The sequence below is a fragment of the Phalangium opilio genome, unplaced genomic scaffold, assembly GCF_054372755.1.
Source record: "Phalangium opilio isolate 3A_F unplaced genomic scaffold, DU_Popi_V2 ptg000081l_1, whole genome shotgun sequence".
Lineage (NCBI taxonomy): Eukaryota > Metazoa > Arthropoda > Arachnida > Opiliones > Phalangiidae > Phalangium > Phalangium opilio.
In genome coordinates this window covers 667,789-685,739 of record NW_028324188.1, presented here as the reverse complement: position 1 = coordinate 685,739, position 17,951 = coordinate 667,789, and the positions used below count along the sequence as shown (strand labels likewise).

General features: G+C 35.7%; 1 protein-coding gene across 10 annotated transcripts in view; it reads right to left on the bottom strand.

The window, feature by feature from the left end:
• LOC149653821 (uncharacterized) overlaps positions 1-17,951 on the bottom strand; it is a 64,821-nt gene that overhangs the window by 25,270 nt on the left and 21,600 nt on the right. For 9 of the 10 annotated variants that reach the window (XM_089846718.1, XM_089846720.1, XM_089846724.1 and 6 more), the window contains exon 2: positions 4,134-4,221. In XM_089846718.1, coding sequence (XP_089702844.1) covers positions 4,134-4,221 — 88 coding nt within the window. Of the gene's footprint in view, positions 1-2,954; positions 3,383-4,133; positions 4,222-17,951 lie in introns of those variants that run through there. The other variant, XM_089846721.1, reaches the window with a different exon arrangement.

Sequence of the window (17,951 nt, the reverse complement as noted above, 5' to 3'; positions counted from 1 at the left end):
TACGTTTCAGTGAAAATGGCTTACTACACAATGATTCCTAGTAGCTATATGCATTTCTGGATTTGGATATACATATCCGAAAACAGGAAGTTACTATTGGCAAATAAAAAATAGAGAGAGAAACCTGTATGTTAAGCCTAACTCATCGCGGCGGAATAATCCTCCCTGAAGTCACATCATGCAAAGAGTCTCTTTCTGGACTCCTCTAGATTATCGTCAGATGACATTTTCCAGATCGCGGCGTTACCATGGCAACCATTGAATAAAAAAAAAATAGAAAGGAAGGTATTTTGACCAAGACACACACGCGCTCGAGCTCGCGCCTAGTCAGGAAATTTTTACGTTGCCATGGAAACCTAATCGAGGGGTCAAACACTTGTATTTATATATATATATATATATAGACAGAGTAGATCTATTGTTGTTATTGTTATTTTCTTTCCATTTTTGTTCAAGACTTTTCAAGTGATTTGGTGAGTGAATCAATCAATAAAAGATGGATGAAAACAAGGTCTGAACATGCGCGTATATAGGTTTTAGGAACCCATATAGGTCTTGAGAATGTATGAATAACCATCTACCATTTTTGGTTAGGGAGAATTATTCAATGACTTTAAATGGTAATTTGGGAAAACCTGGACTAAGTTTGGGAATTAAAAAACAGTGTCTGAATATGCGTGCATGTAGGTTTAAGGAACCAATATAAGTCTTGAGAATATATGAATAACCATCTTTGGTAAGGGAAAATTAATGACTTAAGAAGGTAATTTGGGAAAATATCTGACAACCCTGACTGATATCTTGACATGACATCACAATAATACGAGTTATTAATATTCTCAGTTCTTATTGGGTTCTTTATCTTTAATTAATTTCCAGTATTCCTGTAAGTTTGAAACTAAATTCATGTACTTTCTTAAACCCCCAAATGATGCTGTAGGTGAGTGAGTGACAACGTAAGAAAGAGTTAAGCCTAATGTTCGACTCTGGTTGTTTACAACCAATGAGATTCTTCGATTTCCTGACGAGGAGGGATGGGGAAACCCTCGATTTCGCTACAAGAGAGAAGAAGGGGGAAAAGGGGGATACGCCCCTGGCTATAGCTTATGTAGGAATCGACTTTGGTTCCTCCAAGATCGGTCAGGCGTGTAATGGGTTATCTCAACGACTCGACGCCTTGACCTATAACCTGTCACTGACCCGAAACACTCAAAAATAATCATTTAGCAATAGAGGGGGTTATGGTAAAGGGTTTTTCAAAATGTGTATTTAATTAACGAAGTGAAACTCGAAGCTTTTAATGACGTGTCGTTAGCTAATTGGTCACTAAAAATAAACAGTCTTAAGGTCTTAGAAACTTTGAAAAAATATAATTAAAATTAACCTAAAGGTATTGTCAAAGTTTAATTATAGATTTTGATGTTATTTTATCAAAATAAAATTGGTAAAAAAATAAGATTAGTTAGCAGAAAAAATATTTCACTCTCCCTTTAAAAACATTTAGCAATTAAAGACTGAAACTGACAGTAAAAATCACAAAAAATTAACTAAACAAATTTAATTAAATTTCAATGCAAGTGTTCTACCCCTCGATTAAAACCCCTCATCATATGCTACATTATTCCCTTTAAAAAAATAAAATGAAAAAAAAGTAAAAAAGTAAAAAAAAAAAAAAAAGAAAAATACAAATAAAATCGGGGGATTAGATTAACCAACTTATTTGAGGGTTTGAGCCTCCAGGTCCACTTCTTTTCCCGCCCTTTTTTATACCCTATTCACACGATCGCGCGCGCGACTACACTCCCTCCCCCTCCCATTGCCCCCCTTTCCATCCATTTACTTGCGCGCGCCAAAAGAAGTCACGCGAATTGTTCCCGCACAATGTGCATGCACGGTCCGGAGTTAGCGCGGGAAAAAGGAACGTGCATGGAGAAAGAAAGAAGCTCGCGTCAAAACAAAAGGGGTGTTCTAGCCTATAGAAAAAAATGACGTCATCGTAGCCCCGTTGTCGGCTGCTTGTCTATAAAGGAGAAATAGGCCAAATAAAACGAAAATGCATAATCCAATTTTCATAGAAGCTATATAGAAATGTATAACTTAACATGGAAAAGTCGTTTTCCGCGTTAAGACTGTGAATTTGGTTTCCCCTTTAGAATATTAAGTAAGTTTGAAATATAGACTTTGAGGGAAATTTTTAAGAGTCAGTCAGTTTATGCACGGTGATGAATGCTTCAAATTGTTACTTTTAAAGGGCGTTTTAACCTTTTACGAGACTAAATTTAGACCCGGGTTAATGATTGTCTTCCCAACGCCAATAATTCATTCCTTTAGCTTGTCTTGGAAATAAGGCTTAGTGAAGTCTAAAATAAGCTCGCTTTACAGATATTGTTAAGCCTATTTTCGCACGTGACTGTCAACTTTGGCTTTAAAAATGATTTTAACGCAAGTATATTAATTGAATTAGGCTTAAAACGGAGGGTCAACAACCTTTATTTAAGCCTTTGTCTATATAGTCTACTGGTGCATTTTAAACATGAAAATTTAAGCCTACAACTTGGAGCAAACACCTAAGCCTTTTCTTTCAAATTCATTGTCAAATTAGGCTTAACATTTGCACGTGGTTTAGAGGCACTTTGGCGCCAATAATCTACCTTTAAAATAAGAATACCTAAGCCTTTTTTGAACTTAAAATTAAAGTCACCCTTCCACGTGTTTGATACTCAAATTAGGAAGCCTTTTATTTCAAATTAGGCTTAACATTTGTACATGGTTTATAGTCAATTTTGGCGCCAATAATCTACCTTTAAAAAATAAAATACCTAAGCCTATTTTGAACTTGAAATAAATGTCACCCTTCCACGTGTTTGACATTGAAATAAGGCTTAGCGATCCCCCATTACCGGAACCGAGTTTCCTCAAGCATAACACTGGTATCTATAATGAAATTAACTCACAAAGTCCAGCAGCGGGTATCGAGTGGTCAAAAGCGACCCTGAGTGTCCTTCTACCAAAGTTAGTCCTTTCATTTGGAGCCGCGGCACTGCCCCAGACACCTTGTCGCGTCCAAGGGTACATTGACACTTACGCGCACAACTAGTTAGGCTTAAGATATTTTGGATAAACAAAAGTGCACCAAATGGTATCCAAAAAATCGCAATGGTATCAAAACATAACGCGAAAAATAATTGAAAATAAAAGAAAATAACCAAAACTTGTAAATAATCAAACCATGTTGTTACGAGGCGGTTAAAAAGAACATAAACACAGCGCAACACGCGTGTTTGCACACGATGCACTTCGCGTTTTGTTAATGCACAACGTGGATTCGTTGTCAAACTTTTGAAAGTTTTTTTTTTAATCTTTTTTATTATGCTTTTTTTGGCGCGAGAATTGTATTACAAAATAAAGGCGCGCAATGGCGGGGTGGTATGTATTATAGCTCGCGCTCCTGAGAAATGGCGGGAATTAGAAGCGTGCGCGGTGAAAAACGCGCGGGAAGCCTAGCGGACGATAGGGCGCGCGCACCTATATTCTATAGGGGTTTCCATGGTAGAGAGAGAAAGGGGGGGGGGGTGGATATTTGCACGAGGGGTTAAGCTGTTCTCGTGAAACAGATAAAACGTGTTTCATGATAATGTAAGTTAATAAGGAGGTTAAGGTATACCAGACTGTTTATATTACAAATATAGGCCTAGTCCAGACAGACTTAACCTGTCTATTAAGTTATTTGTTTTCTTTTACAGAAAGGGTTACATCATTTTATACATCTACGTCTTTTTTTAGTCTACCAATATTGATTTCCATCTGTTGATTCAAAGATGTGGAAAGTAAACCGTTTCGGATTCAATATACTGCAATGACCAGCTGATTTTGCATGTCCCCAATAAGGGATGCATGCAGCTCCTAACACAAGTTATGATTCAACACTGGAGTAGTGTTTTACAGCTGATCACTTAATTAAGATAATGCTAACTAAATTTAAGAGGTCATCTAAAAATACTCCAAATATAAGTTGATTACAGTGTCCTTTTACCAAAATTAAAATTAATTAAACCCTCAAAGATTTAATTATTTTGAGTAAATCCCAGTAAATAATTTAACGATAATTAAAATTAAATCATAACAAAACTTACTTATATCAGGAGCCTTCTTAATTATTTCTTGATCAACTGGTTGATAATTAGAATGCCAGGTGTAATTTCGCTTGTATTCCGTGTGAACCTATAATTAAAATAAATAATTAATTAATTAAAATTAAATAAAACAACAACTTAATAATAATATTTTAAAATAAATCTGTGTATTGGGAAAGACAACATTTAGGCTGAAACAACCCCATGTTAAGTGTACGGCCCCTGTAGAAATGTTGTTCCTGCCGCACACCGGAGTTCAGGGAAAAGCAAACATTTAGGCGAAATAATCTCCATGTTAAACCTATGGCCCCTGTAAATCATTTACCCGCAATACACCTTGATAGTATAATTTTTAAAAAATTATAGAAAAATATAGAATTTTATGATAATTTAAATATTTATGTAAATAATTCGGGACTATTTTTTATTTCAAACCATATATACCCCTCCGCCAAATACTTTTATTTTCATTGAAAAATTTCAAGTTCTGTTTTTAGGCATCCACTTTTTTATCACGCGCCATTTGAGGGGATAAAAAATGCTTCCCTTGGAAAAGGCTTTTGACCTCTATGATCGATCCAATAATCGATTAAATAATTGCCCTAGCGGCGATACGCGGCGATATTTAATCGATTTAATTTTATCTCTATAATTTTTCGAACTAATTACAAAAGATAAAATGATATTAATTCAACAGAATGTTTAGTTATCTAATTGAATTGATTTCACACCGTAATTAAAATTAGTTCAATTAGAATAATTTTATCGTTCATAGAGGGCGCTTTGGAAATAAAATGGAGTCGATATATTGATCGAGAAGGTACGCAATTTTAATGTTTTTTTCGGTGTTAAACTAATCCTTGTAATTAAGTTTGAACCCATTTTATTAAGCCTAAAAATCCTGTGGTATTTAATTATAGATAAACTAATCTATAAAAATCTTAATATTAATTTAAAACTCAAGTTATGGATTTAGGCTTAACAATTTTAGTTCCTTGTTTATCCACTAGGGGCGAGGGTGTTTTGGTAGACAATATTATGAAAGGTGGTAGGATATATCTAAGATACGTGGTTTTTTTTTATTTAATAAAAATTGCCTTAAGGCACTAGAAGAAATTAAGTCTAAATAAAAATTAGGTAATCAAGTCAGGTACGAGTTAACCTAAGAAGAATGCTGCGGTGATTCCTTTGATACATTTTTAATAATGACTAAAAAAGTAGGTCGGGAAATTTGGCGCACGTTAATAGGGACTTGGCAGTACTACGTCATGCAACGTCAGTCTACCTTCCACTAGTGCTAAAAAACATACCAGGAGGAGGGGCTTATATAGCTTTCATTCTGTTAAAAAACATACCATAATGGCGCTGGGGGCGGAGTTAAGTCCGAATTGCCAAGTCCCTATAAACGCCCCAAATTTTCATTCTTATTAAACAGAGATTATAAACAACCTAAAAATTATAAGTAAGAATTAAACTGAACTGAACTTAAAGGTGTATTAATTTTGGACAAAAAAAAACATGATTTAGGATCATTGAACATATTAAATAATTAATTCTGTCCAATAAAAACTAACAATATAACTTTGAATAGGTAGAACCAATCGCATCATACTTCTGGTTAATACTTTACTTATAATATTAATAAAAAAACAGACCTAAAAATTGCTACACACAAAAATAAATAACAAAAAAACCAAAAGAAAAGGTCAAAGTAACCATAATATTTATAAACAAGCATTATCATAAAATTTTAAAGGAATTTCGAAACAGAAAAAATATATATATTGAAAAATTTTCAATTCAATACATATGAATTAATCAATGAAAAAACTCTTTGACCAGTACTTGTAATAAAAAAGGGGGTCACATACTCCGAAGTTAGTGCGTGCATATAATATTTAATCGTAATGTACGTCCAAAGAGAGAGTGCCGGGGCTCTGCGTCAAAGACTGCGACTCCGTGACGTAAAAAGGCCTACTACCGTCGTCCATTCCGGTTTGGGAGGGGTCATATTGATTGCACCCCCTTTTATCGCTATACTGAAACCTTCAATCCAACCCCCCCTCCTTGTTCTTCAAGGGTAAAGGGGTTTGGCTAAGGGGGACTTCGACCATAAATTGGGGCCCCTCCCCTTATTACCTTGGTTCCATCAATCGCTAGGGGCCCAACCCGCCACCCTAACACCCTAACAAAAACCCTGTCATTTGAGCCCCAGCCACTTGTATTCTACACCTTCAGTTTCTTGTCTACTGTATACTAGTTTTCACTTCAAAGGGGGACAGAAAAATTCCTCCCCCTGTCTCACTCATTGCAGTGGTATCAGACTAGTTATTTAAGTACTGATTTAAACTGAACTGCAAGTAAGACTTCCTTTAGTACTGAAAACTGTCTCTATATAGTCTGAAAACTAAGTATAAAACTTTTCCTCTAATTTAAATAAAATTAGACTTTTTAAGCTGATCAAATATTATACATTAGATTTTAAACAGCTATTTCAAAGGATTATACTGGGCCTATAATGTAGAGGTTTCTACCTATGAGGGAAATTCTAAGCGGTTATTATGGAGAATTGATACGCTATTAGCAAAACGTAATAAAATAATAATTTATTTCAAAATAAATTTGGATTATTTTAGAGTTACCAAACTTGCCCTTTTAAGATCTCTTTTGGGGGATGGAGTTCCTTAGGTTATTTATGGTTTAGAGAAAACGTATCTCGTGGATTTAGTGAAGAGGCAAGCACGTGCGTTGTCATAGCAACGGGGTCAGATACTCCTCCTATATATCTAATAAATTCTTTCCCGCCAAATATTGGAGTTTTACAAAAATTCACGCGCCACATAAACCCAGCATGCACGAGAATTTTAGAAAAAGGCGCGAATTAGGCCTAACTGTACATTTTTAAAACCTTTTATAAGGTAGTGCAGCCTACTAACACGTTTTATGAGACATTCACTGGAAATTCCCAATGATTCACATCAACATCAAAGCTAAAACAAGCTCATTTTAAATGGCTTCATTTTCGAATAAAGAGACGTACGCGTCACGTGTGATTGGATAAAGACAGGCAAAAGCTTAAAGACTAGACGTTTGGTGCATGGGACTGGGATATTTCTCGGTTGTAATTAAGGTAGAGGAATTTCTTAATTGGATTATTCTATTATTGAAGATCAGGGGGAGACAATCCCTTCGGAGAAGGAAAGGTATTTACCATTTTAATTAATGAGATTAAAGATAAAGGATGATTATAAATTTAGGATAATAACCGGATTAATTAGGGGAAAATTCGTGATGTCATGAACTATCTGTTAAACATAAAGAACTATACTTTTAAAGTAACCAATGGAATGCGACTGAGGAATCAGTGTTTCACGAGAAAAACCCAGAGGGGTCACGACCCCTGATAGAGGCAGCAAGAGGGGAGTGCTTTCTAAGAGGTTTCCCCGCTATTTCTTTTTAGTTAAAAGGTGGCGCCACTGAGATATATATTCTGATGGAGTCTGGAGAATGTTTTGGAGTTGACTAGTGTCTAGCTTTAAGCGCCAGGGAGGAAGGAATATAGAAGCTCAAGAGCGCGGGAAACGCCCGCGCCATTTTAGCGCGAGACTATGGGCTATCGCCCTAGAGAGGTTAAGAAATTGAAAGAAAAACGCTCGCGCTTCAAATAAATGAAAGCACGAGATTTTAAAAATTAGGCTTAACGTTGACCTTCTGGAGGAGGTTAGTTTATACTGGTGTAGTAATCATACTCTAAGATATGGATGACCGTAAAATTTACTCATACATAGTAACCCTTTTTAGATTATTGGGCATAAGCTTTAGGTGTCAGCTGATTACATCAACAAGACGTGACTAAGCTAGTAAAAATATTGCCACCGATGATGTCCAGCCTTACAAAGCATGCTGGGAATTTTATACAACCCCAACTATATATACACCACTCCAGTATCAAACTTTCTTTCTCCAAGGTTGCCAGCGCACGCTTTTTCCTTCTTAAACTCTCTATTAACACTTTGCTCGCGCGCTAGATGGAAAAAGCGCGCGTGTCAGTAAAAATAGAGATGACACTAACTTGATCAAGACTATTTTCTTTCCTACGAGATCTAACATTACGTATAAATACGCCTAAGTTATATCCATAAGTGCATTTCATTTTGAGTGTACTTGGGATAAGGGTGCGCGAGCCGTGAAAAAAAGATCTGTCAATGTTTTCCCGCGAAATGTCTCACGAGTTTCCCGCCGTTTGCTTAGGCTATACCAGTTTTGCTTAGATATGAAAGAAAACCGGTTTTTTTTTTTTGCCTTAAGCAAATATTCCATCCATAAATGAATGCACGCTTTATGATGCGAAATTCTAATTTAAATATTATAAAATATAAAGTAAACTTTCTATTAAAAACGGTACTAATTAATTTAAAGACCTTTAATTTGTAAAGGAAAAAATACACTCAGATTAAATGCTTGCATTTATTCATGAACCCAAAATAAAAAGGTTTTAATATATGGCCTGGTATATTCAAGGACCCCCATGGGGACCCACACAGCATGGGGTCCATATCTCTTCTAATTAAATGAGTTAACAGTTAATAAAGGAAATGAAAATGTCACTAATTCGAGGGGCTATTCACTCCGATTCGTTAGAAAAATACAGAAATTATCTTAAACTTTTCAGGCTCTATGTAATATTACCTAAATATGTTGATAAATTTCTAGATAAATATATTACAAAGATAGTATGCTTAGGAGTGATTACCCCCTCGTGAAAAATAGACCCCTTCCCCAAATCCGAGGGGCTATTCACTCAGATTCGCTATAAAATACAGAAATTATGTGCAACTTTTCAAGATCTATTTAATATAACTTGGAAATGTAGATAATTTTCTAGATAGTTATTCTACAAAGATAATATATTTAAGAGTGATTACCCCCTCGTGAAAAATATACCCCTTTCCTAATCCAAGGGGCTATTCACTCAGATTCGCTATAAAATGCAGAAAATATCTGCAACTTTTCAAGATATATTTAATATTACCAAGAAATGTAAATAATTTTCTAGATAATTATACTACAAAGATAATATATCTAAGAGTGATTACCCCCTTGTCAAAAAATAGGTATCCCTCCCCTCCCTGTATTTACACTGTCCGTCGCATGATGTCACTGCAAATTCACATCTGTCCCATGCAACTACAGAATACCATCCTAGAGAGAAGGAATCGATAAAAAAAACAAATTGAAGTGGAAGATGCTGAGGAGAAAGGATAGAAAAATAGAGAAAGAGCACCCCGGGTTATAACTTCACTGAGCTTAGCATTTGTCAAGGCTAGAAGCTGCCATTAATATTGGAAAAAATTCACACTGAATATGCGTAATAAGGAAGCCTAACCAAGAAGATGGATGGATATAATGGAGAAATGGCAAGGCGTATTATAACTCAATGGGATTTAGGCATTATCTGCCATTACCGTTAAAGACAGCGGGCCCCGGAAGATGCTGAGAGAGTAGAAAAATGGAGTAAAGGCAATCTATATGAAACTTAACACTGATAAAGGCCGGGAACTGCCATTAATATCAAATCCACCACCCTCTGTTTGCGAAAGGAAGGAAAAAAAGAATAATAAGTAGAAGAATAGGCACCCTGCGTTAGTAGTTAACACTGATAAAGGCAGGAAGGTGCCACTACTTGAATATTCAGAATCAATCGTAATATGCATAAGGCTTAATCTTACTGTTTAACTGATTTTTAATACGATTAAATTGGGATTTAGCTCTTTTGGTAGTAGAGCATATTCCGAATGATTTTCTTACATTCACGTGCCTGAAGCTTCTTTGCATTTATATTGCGAGCGCGAGACAGACAGAGGGGAAGGATAATATCTTTTTTTTATTAAGTTCACCCGTAGCTTTTCTAAAAACTAAAAGGAATTTATATCCGTCCCCCTTTGTATTTTCTTCATAAATAATCGTCTGCTATAATTATTCATTATTAATGATCGTTCGTAAACGATGAGATTAAACTTTAATCAAAGGGCTGAACCCAGCTCCTACGTCATAACCTTTTTTTAAAAAAAATACTATTTTACATAAAATAAATCAATAGATTTTAATTAAATTTAATATGAGTTTCAAAACTTAAAAAATGCCAACGAAAAATCATCTTTCCTTATTAAAGTTTTTGTAAACACTTAAGAAAATTAAATATTGCATTAAAAAGAACGCCAAGGCCTATTTTTAAGCCTATTTTATTTAATTTTAAATTCTCGCACTACAATGAAGTGAAGAGCATCTCACGTGACATTGTTATAAACACGAGCGCTCTATTAATCTCCACGTGACGTGCTTTTTCTAATTTTTGTGGTCGAGAAAAAAGCGGGAAAAAATGTATCATAAGAGTATGGCGCGTGAAAAATTACATCTACCCCTATATATATGAGTTAGGCCCGAGATTTAGGCTTAACAAGATACATTTCTCCTAGAGAAAGTAAGCTTCCTCGAAAACGAATGCGTTTTGGACGGAAAAGGCGTCTTTGCGAAAGTGGAAAGATATTTTATATTATTTTGGAAACAGATGGGATTAAATTAAATTGGACACTGGCCCCGAAACAAGACACCCATTACTGATATAAAGACAGAAGCAAATAAATCCTTAAAGTGCTCAAAAATATTCTAAAGATGTACATCAAATTAAGAAGAAATAATTATTTGCGTTACCAAATTAGTTGGCATAAATTAAAAAAAAAAAACCATTTCCTATTTAAAATCCGGAAGTACGTTTCTGATAACATTAGTGATAATTCCCTTCTGTTATACTGATACTCTCTCCAAAAGAAAAGCAGAGTCGCAAAGAAACTAGCCTACACATGCAGCAGGAACACAAAAGAACTTGGCCTGTTTTTCTGGCCTTTAAGTCATATCCTGAATTCAGGAATCTAGGATACTAGGGTGAGGCCAAACAAGGACCAACTATAGCCATTGTCCCTAGGACCTTTAACACTTGACTGCCTTTAAAAAGAAATGCGTATAAGCTTGGCCACCCTCTACTCCAATGCCAATCAAGGAAAAGAACGTTTATATCGCCATAAGTAAGAATAATTCCAGTATAAGTTTGTATCTTCCCGTGCCAATAGAGCTTTCCATTGTTAGAGAGAGAGGTTAGACAACTCGCGCTGTTGCCCTCTAGCGGTGGTGCTTCTTGGTGCCAGGGAAATTAACCCAAGAAGGCGACTGACCTCCCCATCCCTGTGGTCTTTGTTTTTGCTTCTCTTTCTGGAATTAATGTAATAGTCTATTGGAATCTAAAGTTTCCTAATGAAAAGCAAAACCTATGGCAGAATATCAAAAGCTCTGAAGGGTGATAAGTGATAACCATAGTCCGTTTCTTATATAAAGTATGACTTAACTTATGATAACAGTTAAAGGATTGTCTTTGGAGTTGGCGTACGTTTTATCTCTCCTTTAGCACTCCGCTTTCTGCTTTGACGGGAGACGTCTGGTCATCCATCTAGACTATAGGATACCCTCTCTCCTGAGTTCTAGAGCAGGACTAACAGCCTCTTTAGTCTTTTTAACCCTAAAAACTAGTATGGAACTATCAATAAAACCAAGGCTTAACCGAGCTTCTAAAGAGTGAAAAACTAGAAAAAGAAACTTAGCAGTTACAACAAACACCCGGAGAGAAGTTATAATAACTTATACGCAGGAATGCATACAGATACTTGGAATCATTGTGTGTAACCATATTGATTCCTATGAATTCGGGTTTTGTGGGTATACCGGACTTCACGTCACGCCTATTAATAATCCTGATGACGTCTTTCTAATTGTGTGATTTTATTGGTTGATAGCAACCCGAGGTCAGGCAAGGCACATGCAGCGAGATAGGTTATATTATTAGCCAGGTAATATCCGTCATCTATAAAGATTAGTTTATCTAAATTTCCCCAATGGATTTTATTAAATGTTTGGTAACTTTAAAGCCAAAATTAAATAAGAAAAAACCACTTTAGAACACTGTTAACATGACTAAGTACTAAAATACTAACAGCTCGAATAATTTTACAAATACTAACTTTACAGCTCGAATTATTTTACATGGTGCATTTTTCCATGCAGCTAAAACTGTTTCATTTAATATTTTTGTCGGGAACGTGTCCATGCTGGTTTCAAGAAGAAGTAAAGAATAGAAAAGGGAGAAAGGAGTTCTCTATTTTATGACTTTCCATTGGATGTTTGAGTGGGAGGTGGGAAGTAGGGGTGTTATGGAGGGAATTTTCCCCTCCCCCCGGTCTTTTCCTTACAGCTTTCCTTGGAGCTTTCCTTATTCCTATTGTTGTCCGTTTCTTTTCCTAATCTTCTTTGGACCCCCCCCCACCCCTTCCTTGGTGGCACCTCCCCCCCTTCAAGGCAACGTTCCTCTACATCCGAAATGTCGAATCAATAAATGTCTTCGAACAACCAGAGGTTATAAAAAAGGGCCTTAGAACTAGACTTCTTTTGGGCTTTACTTGGCCATACCAATCTTCGATAATAAATTTTTATTTTAAAGGAAAACCTAAACCCCAAACCCCCATGGAAACCCCGAAACCCCAACCCCTAAATTCACAGGTATAATAAACATTAATTTCTTGACTTACTTTGGAAGAAACGTCTTTAATGAATCCGTTATTTTAAATTATTATTTTTGAAATGAGTTAATGGTGTGATAAATAAAATGATTCTCTATTCAATGGTAATAAATACTTGGGTTTATGTCAATTAAGACTTGAGACATTATTATTCATTGTTTTCAGACAAAGAGGATTGATACCATTTACACTGCAGGAGGTGATGCTACTTTTACCGCCAAGTAGCCTGGTCTCCTGCAGTATAAAAGGTAAAAATCCTCATATAGTCTGAAAACTATGTATTATTATTATTATCTTTTTTTTAATTGACTTTATGATGTCAGAACTCTGATAATTAAAATGATAACGACAATTCCTTCTAGGATATGATAGTCCCAATTATCTTCTACTGAAAGGTATCAATAATTTGCTTCTAAATAGAACAGTACCCAAGTAATTGCGGTTTCAAAAAACATCCTTTTTTATACACCAAGAAAAAACTTAAGTACAACCATTCCTTTAAACCCTTTTAGCTTTTCCATTAGAAATGTGGGTTTCCTTTCTTAAATTTTGATGGTTGAAAACCCAACCGACCAACCCCTTATTAAATACGGACCGTACTGGTAAAACCCTCCCCTTCTTTACCGCTACTTGGGTGGGTTATTTTCCCCGACACAATAAAAGACTTTCCAACCATGCAGTTGGACTTTTCTAAAAAAAAGTTACTTTGAAGAAAAGGCTTAACTATTTTTTATTTTATATTCGGACTTTTCAATGGATGCAAAGATAATTTGGATTGACGGACTTTTATTTTCGAGAGAGAGAGAGAGAGAGAGAGAGAGAGAGAGAGAGAGAGAGAGAGAGAGAGAGAGAGAGAGAGAGAGAAAGCAGGGTTCGTACGAAATTTTTACATTGAAAATCCCTGACTTTTCCAGGATATCCCTGACCAAATTTTAGCAATATCCCTGACCATTTTAAGGTGTTTACCAGAACCCACTTCATCACACCTGGCTCATATTAAGCATTGCTCGAAGCATGGTTTGATATACCAAACGAAATCCCTGACATATCCCTGACTTTTTAGGAAAATGTTTTTAATCCCTGACTTTTTCCCCTATTTTCCGTATCCCTGACTTATCCAGGTTTTCCAGGTTATCCAGGTTCCATACGAACCCTGGAAAGAGAGAGAGAGAGAGAGAGAGAGAGAGAGAGAGAGAGAGAGAGAGAGAGAGAGAGAGAGAGAGAGAGAGAGAGAGAGAGAGAAAGATTTCTTTTAAACTCTAAATAACTTATTTCAAAAGAATAACTCGTTCTTGTGGAATCGAACATAATACTACAAGCTTCTCAGTTGGACTTCTGTTGTAGATAAGCGGTTGAATTGCACGCGTCACAAATATCTGGCAACACTTCTAAATTACAATTTTAAAATTCCCTGAATTTTCCAGGATTTCCAGGTAAAATGACGTTACCACTCTGTCATCAAATAAATAACTAATAAACCAACTATGTAAGAATGTCATTGACCACTAAGTACTATATCTTTCAACCGTCGAGGGTCAATTCCTTTTAGTATATACTGATGATGACAACACTTATAGCTGTCTGTCCTTGTACCCTTGGAACCAACCGCGAATATGATGAAACGACACTCAGAAGAAGTTGGCTTGACAAAATACTGTCCAAGAAGAAGAGAGAGAAAAAACTGCATTGTTTTCTTGTTTCTGGGTTATTTTTAGCAGACAACACGAAAGACAGAGCAGAGCGACCTAGACAGACATCAGACTAATTCTTCATATTGGTATAAACAGTCCACTATTAGATAGTCCTTATATACAGGGGATTGGTTTTAAAACTGTATTGTAGTCTGGATGGTGGTATATCAAGGTCACTTTTGAACAAATTAATTTCAAAGTGTAATCACTCTGTTTAAATGTAGGCTCGAAAATTAGGGTAGGGGAAGTAAATGAATTAATGTATCCCCCTAAGCTGAAGTCCTGCAATCATAATTTATGCCAACTAATTTGGTAACGAAAATAATTATTTTATCTTAATTTGCTGGCCCCTTTTAGAATTATTTACAAAGTCTATGACGTTATAACGCTTGACCTTTCACCCTTAATGTAACGATACATGGAAATGCATATAAACAACCCTTCCTTTTCTGACAAAATAGATTTTCCGTTGCTGGAGGTGGTATGGTCTTATCATTGCAGGATCCATTTGGCATCCGGCCAATAAACTCCATAGTACCAAACCCAAACCTTAAACCCTATACGTAAGTCCATCTCAATTCAATACTCAGTATACCCAACTCTAACTCATGTACAATTGCTTACTTTAACTTGTATTTCACTATTGCACACTGTACATGAATTATAAATGACCTGCACGTAAATACCCCCAAAAAATTTAATCGTTTCCATCGTAAATGGGTTTGGTCAAGCCTGGTCAGAATTTGACCCCAAGAGTTTCTAAATTTGGGGTGGGTCCCGTTCATCGCCCCTTATATGTAGAGGTGTATAAAGAGGTGTTAGACACTTTCATGCCAAGATAGAATTCAGTATACATTCACTCAAAATGGACTACTTAATTTATGGTCAATGTTCGACCCCTCTGTAGAAGTAAAGGATTAACCCTTGCTAAATTGGTCAGGCGTTAATAATAAATCTTCAAGGGTCAACTGTAAATTTGCGTGACCAATGTCCAGTGCAACTATAAGTTCAATGGCATAGTGCTTAATTAAAGTTAATTTAATTAATACATAATAATATAATTAACACAAGGTTAAAATATTAATTAAAAATAAATATATATAAGTGATTTGCCAGTCATTTGTGACGTGTGAAATTCTCAACTGTTCTGGCAAGGACCATGCAGAAAAATGGCTTAATGTTAATTGTTAACCATTTACTGGACCCTTCCACAGAGACAAGTGTAATTAACTTATGGATGGAAAGAACTAATCAGACTTGACCTTGAAAATCATTGAAGGATAAAATGTTTATGACTCCTTATGACGTGTGTTAACCCTACCATAAAGGCAGCCAATAAAAATGACAATTTCCTAGAATTTCTCGGTCCTGTTGGGTCCCAAGCGTAGTAGATATTTCACAGTCAACATTACTACGTAGTAAGAAAAGGGTTGGGCTAAGGTACGTTAGCCTTAAACACTGCTTTTAAGTAAAACTGACATCAAAAGAAAAAGGCTTAAGTCGCAAATTTCCCATCAACGATATCGTGATTTTGTCGTTGTTCAACTTTGTTTTATTAATACGTACAAAGCTTGATCTAACTCACGTGCGACGACCTAATCCACAAATCACGTGATATTGCAATAATTTTAAAAGCACGTGCGAAATTTAAAAGTAAAAAAAAACAAAGCACGTGACATTACAAATTAATTGCCAAGGCCTAATGGCGCGTGAAATTTGGCGCGAGATTAAATAAAAATATAAATATAAATAAACAAGGCTTAAAGAATTTTTCAAAAGCCTGCCTTTGTAAGTAACCGACACCTCGATTGAAGTGGGGTTCGCAGTGAATAACACTCAATATAATATTGACATTAAATGTTGAAGTCCATTGAAAAATCAGTTCAGGTAATACAAAAAAACAAAAAAACTGAGGTATTTGATTGGCTGATGCCCTCGATTCTCGGTTTCCGATTGGCTTGGAAAAAAAGGAAAAGAAAACTATAAGAAACTCTTAACTTTTAACAAGAAGGCAATCTCAACCGTTGAGCACTCTTTCTTCCCCCCCCCCTTTTTTCACTTAAGCCTTGGTTTGAAAAATTCTTTTCAACGTCAATTTATAGCAAAGGCTTAAGTTTAGGGTTTGATTCCTTCAAGCTTTGATCTTAGATTGATAAAACTTTTGATTTTAACTTGAAGTAACAGAAAAGGTTCAAAGCGAAGTGGATAATAAGGGCGAGGGCGAGGGAGATATGCTTGAAATTTTGTTCTTTTTTCTGATGGGATCGTATGATCCAGTTTACGTTACAAATGACCACAGAATTTCAAAATCTAAAAAAAGAAATGGTAGGGTACTTTTTTCCCTTTACGTGTTTGTGTAAAGTGTTAAGGCGTCACATATTCCGGTTTTATTCGCCGAATTCCAAGAAAATTACTCACGTCTGAAATCGAGCACAAATCTTAGTTCAGTTCAGTGCTCGCCTTTTCACGAATAATGTTCTGTAATATTCGCTAAATGCCAAGCAAACTTACTCACGTCTGAAATCGAGCAGTGCTTGCCATTTCACGAATATTCTATCGTAATAGTCTGCATTATTTGCCAAATGCCAAGCAAATTGCTTGTTTGAAATCGAGAACATTCAGTTTAGTGCTCGCCTTTTCACGAATATTCTAAAATCCTTTGCATAATCAATTATTCGCCTTATTACGAATAACAAGATGAACCTTGCACTACTGAAACGCGAACATTTGATAAAATATTTCACTAGAAATTATATACTCGTCTGAAGCCGAGCAGTGACATGCTTGCCTAATCACGAATATTCTAAAATTTAAGCTTTTCCCCAATTTAAAATAATAAAACTTTTCGCCAAGTCACGAATAACAACTAGGGAAAAAGGCGAATATTCGGCATACAACCTTCACGTCTACTTCATCTTTGCAAAAAATATTTCGAAGAAATTCCTTAGGCCTATTTTTAGCCTAAAGTAAGAAATATTTGGGTAATTTTTATCGTACATGGCGCGTGTAAAGGTTGGGTTGTCATGGAAACGAATCTAGGCCTAATAATAAGAAAGAAGATATATCCCAACGTAACGAACGATATACGACCCTTTTTTTTGGCCAAGGCCTATTATTCAATTCAGCGGTTTTTGCTCCCAATCTCAATCCACGTCATACACGTAAATCATCCAATAGAAAAAAGGCGTAAATTTCAGCTCAATTGAATTTGATACAGGACGACCCGACCCCCAAATTTGGTCCAAAGACGGGTGTGGTCTTTTCATTATCACTTTAAAATATTTAATATTAACTAACGTTAAATTAGTTTATTTTAAACGATAATTAAAATAGACATCCTGTATAAGTACCACCATAAGTTTATAAGATATGTTACATGATAAGTATGACACTACCTATACAGTTCGTAATGCTAGAGACTATAGTTCGAGGGAGAACGACGGAAGCGCGAATTGAAGTACTTATTACACTCGGTGGTTAATTAATTTTTCAGGACCATTCCA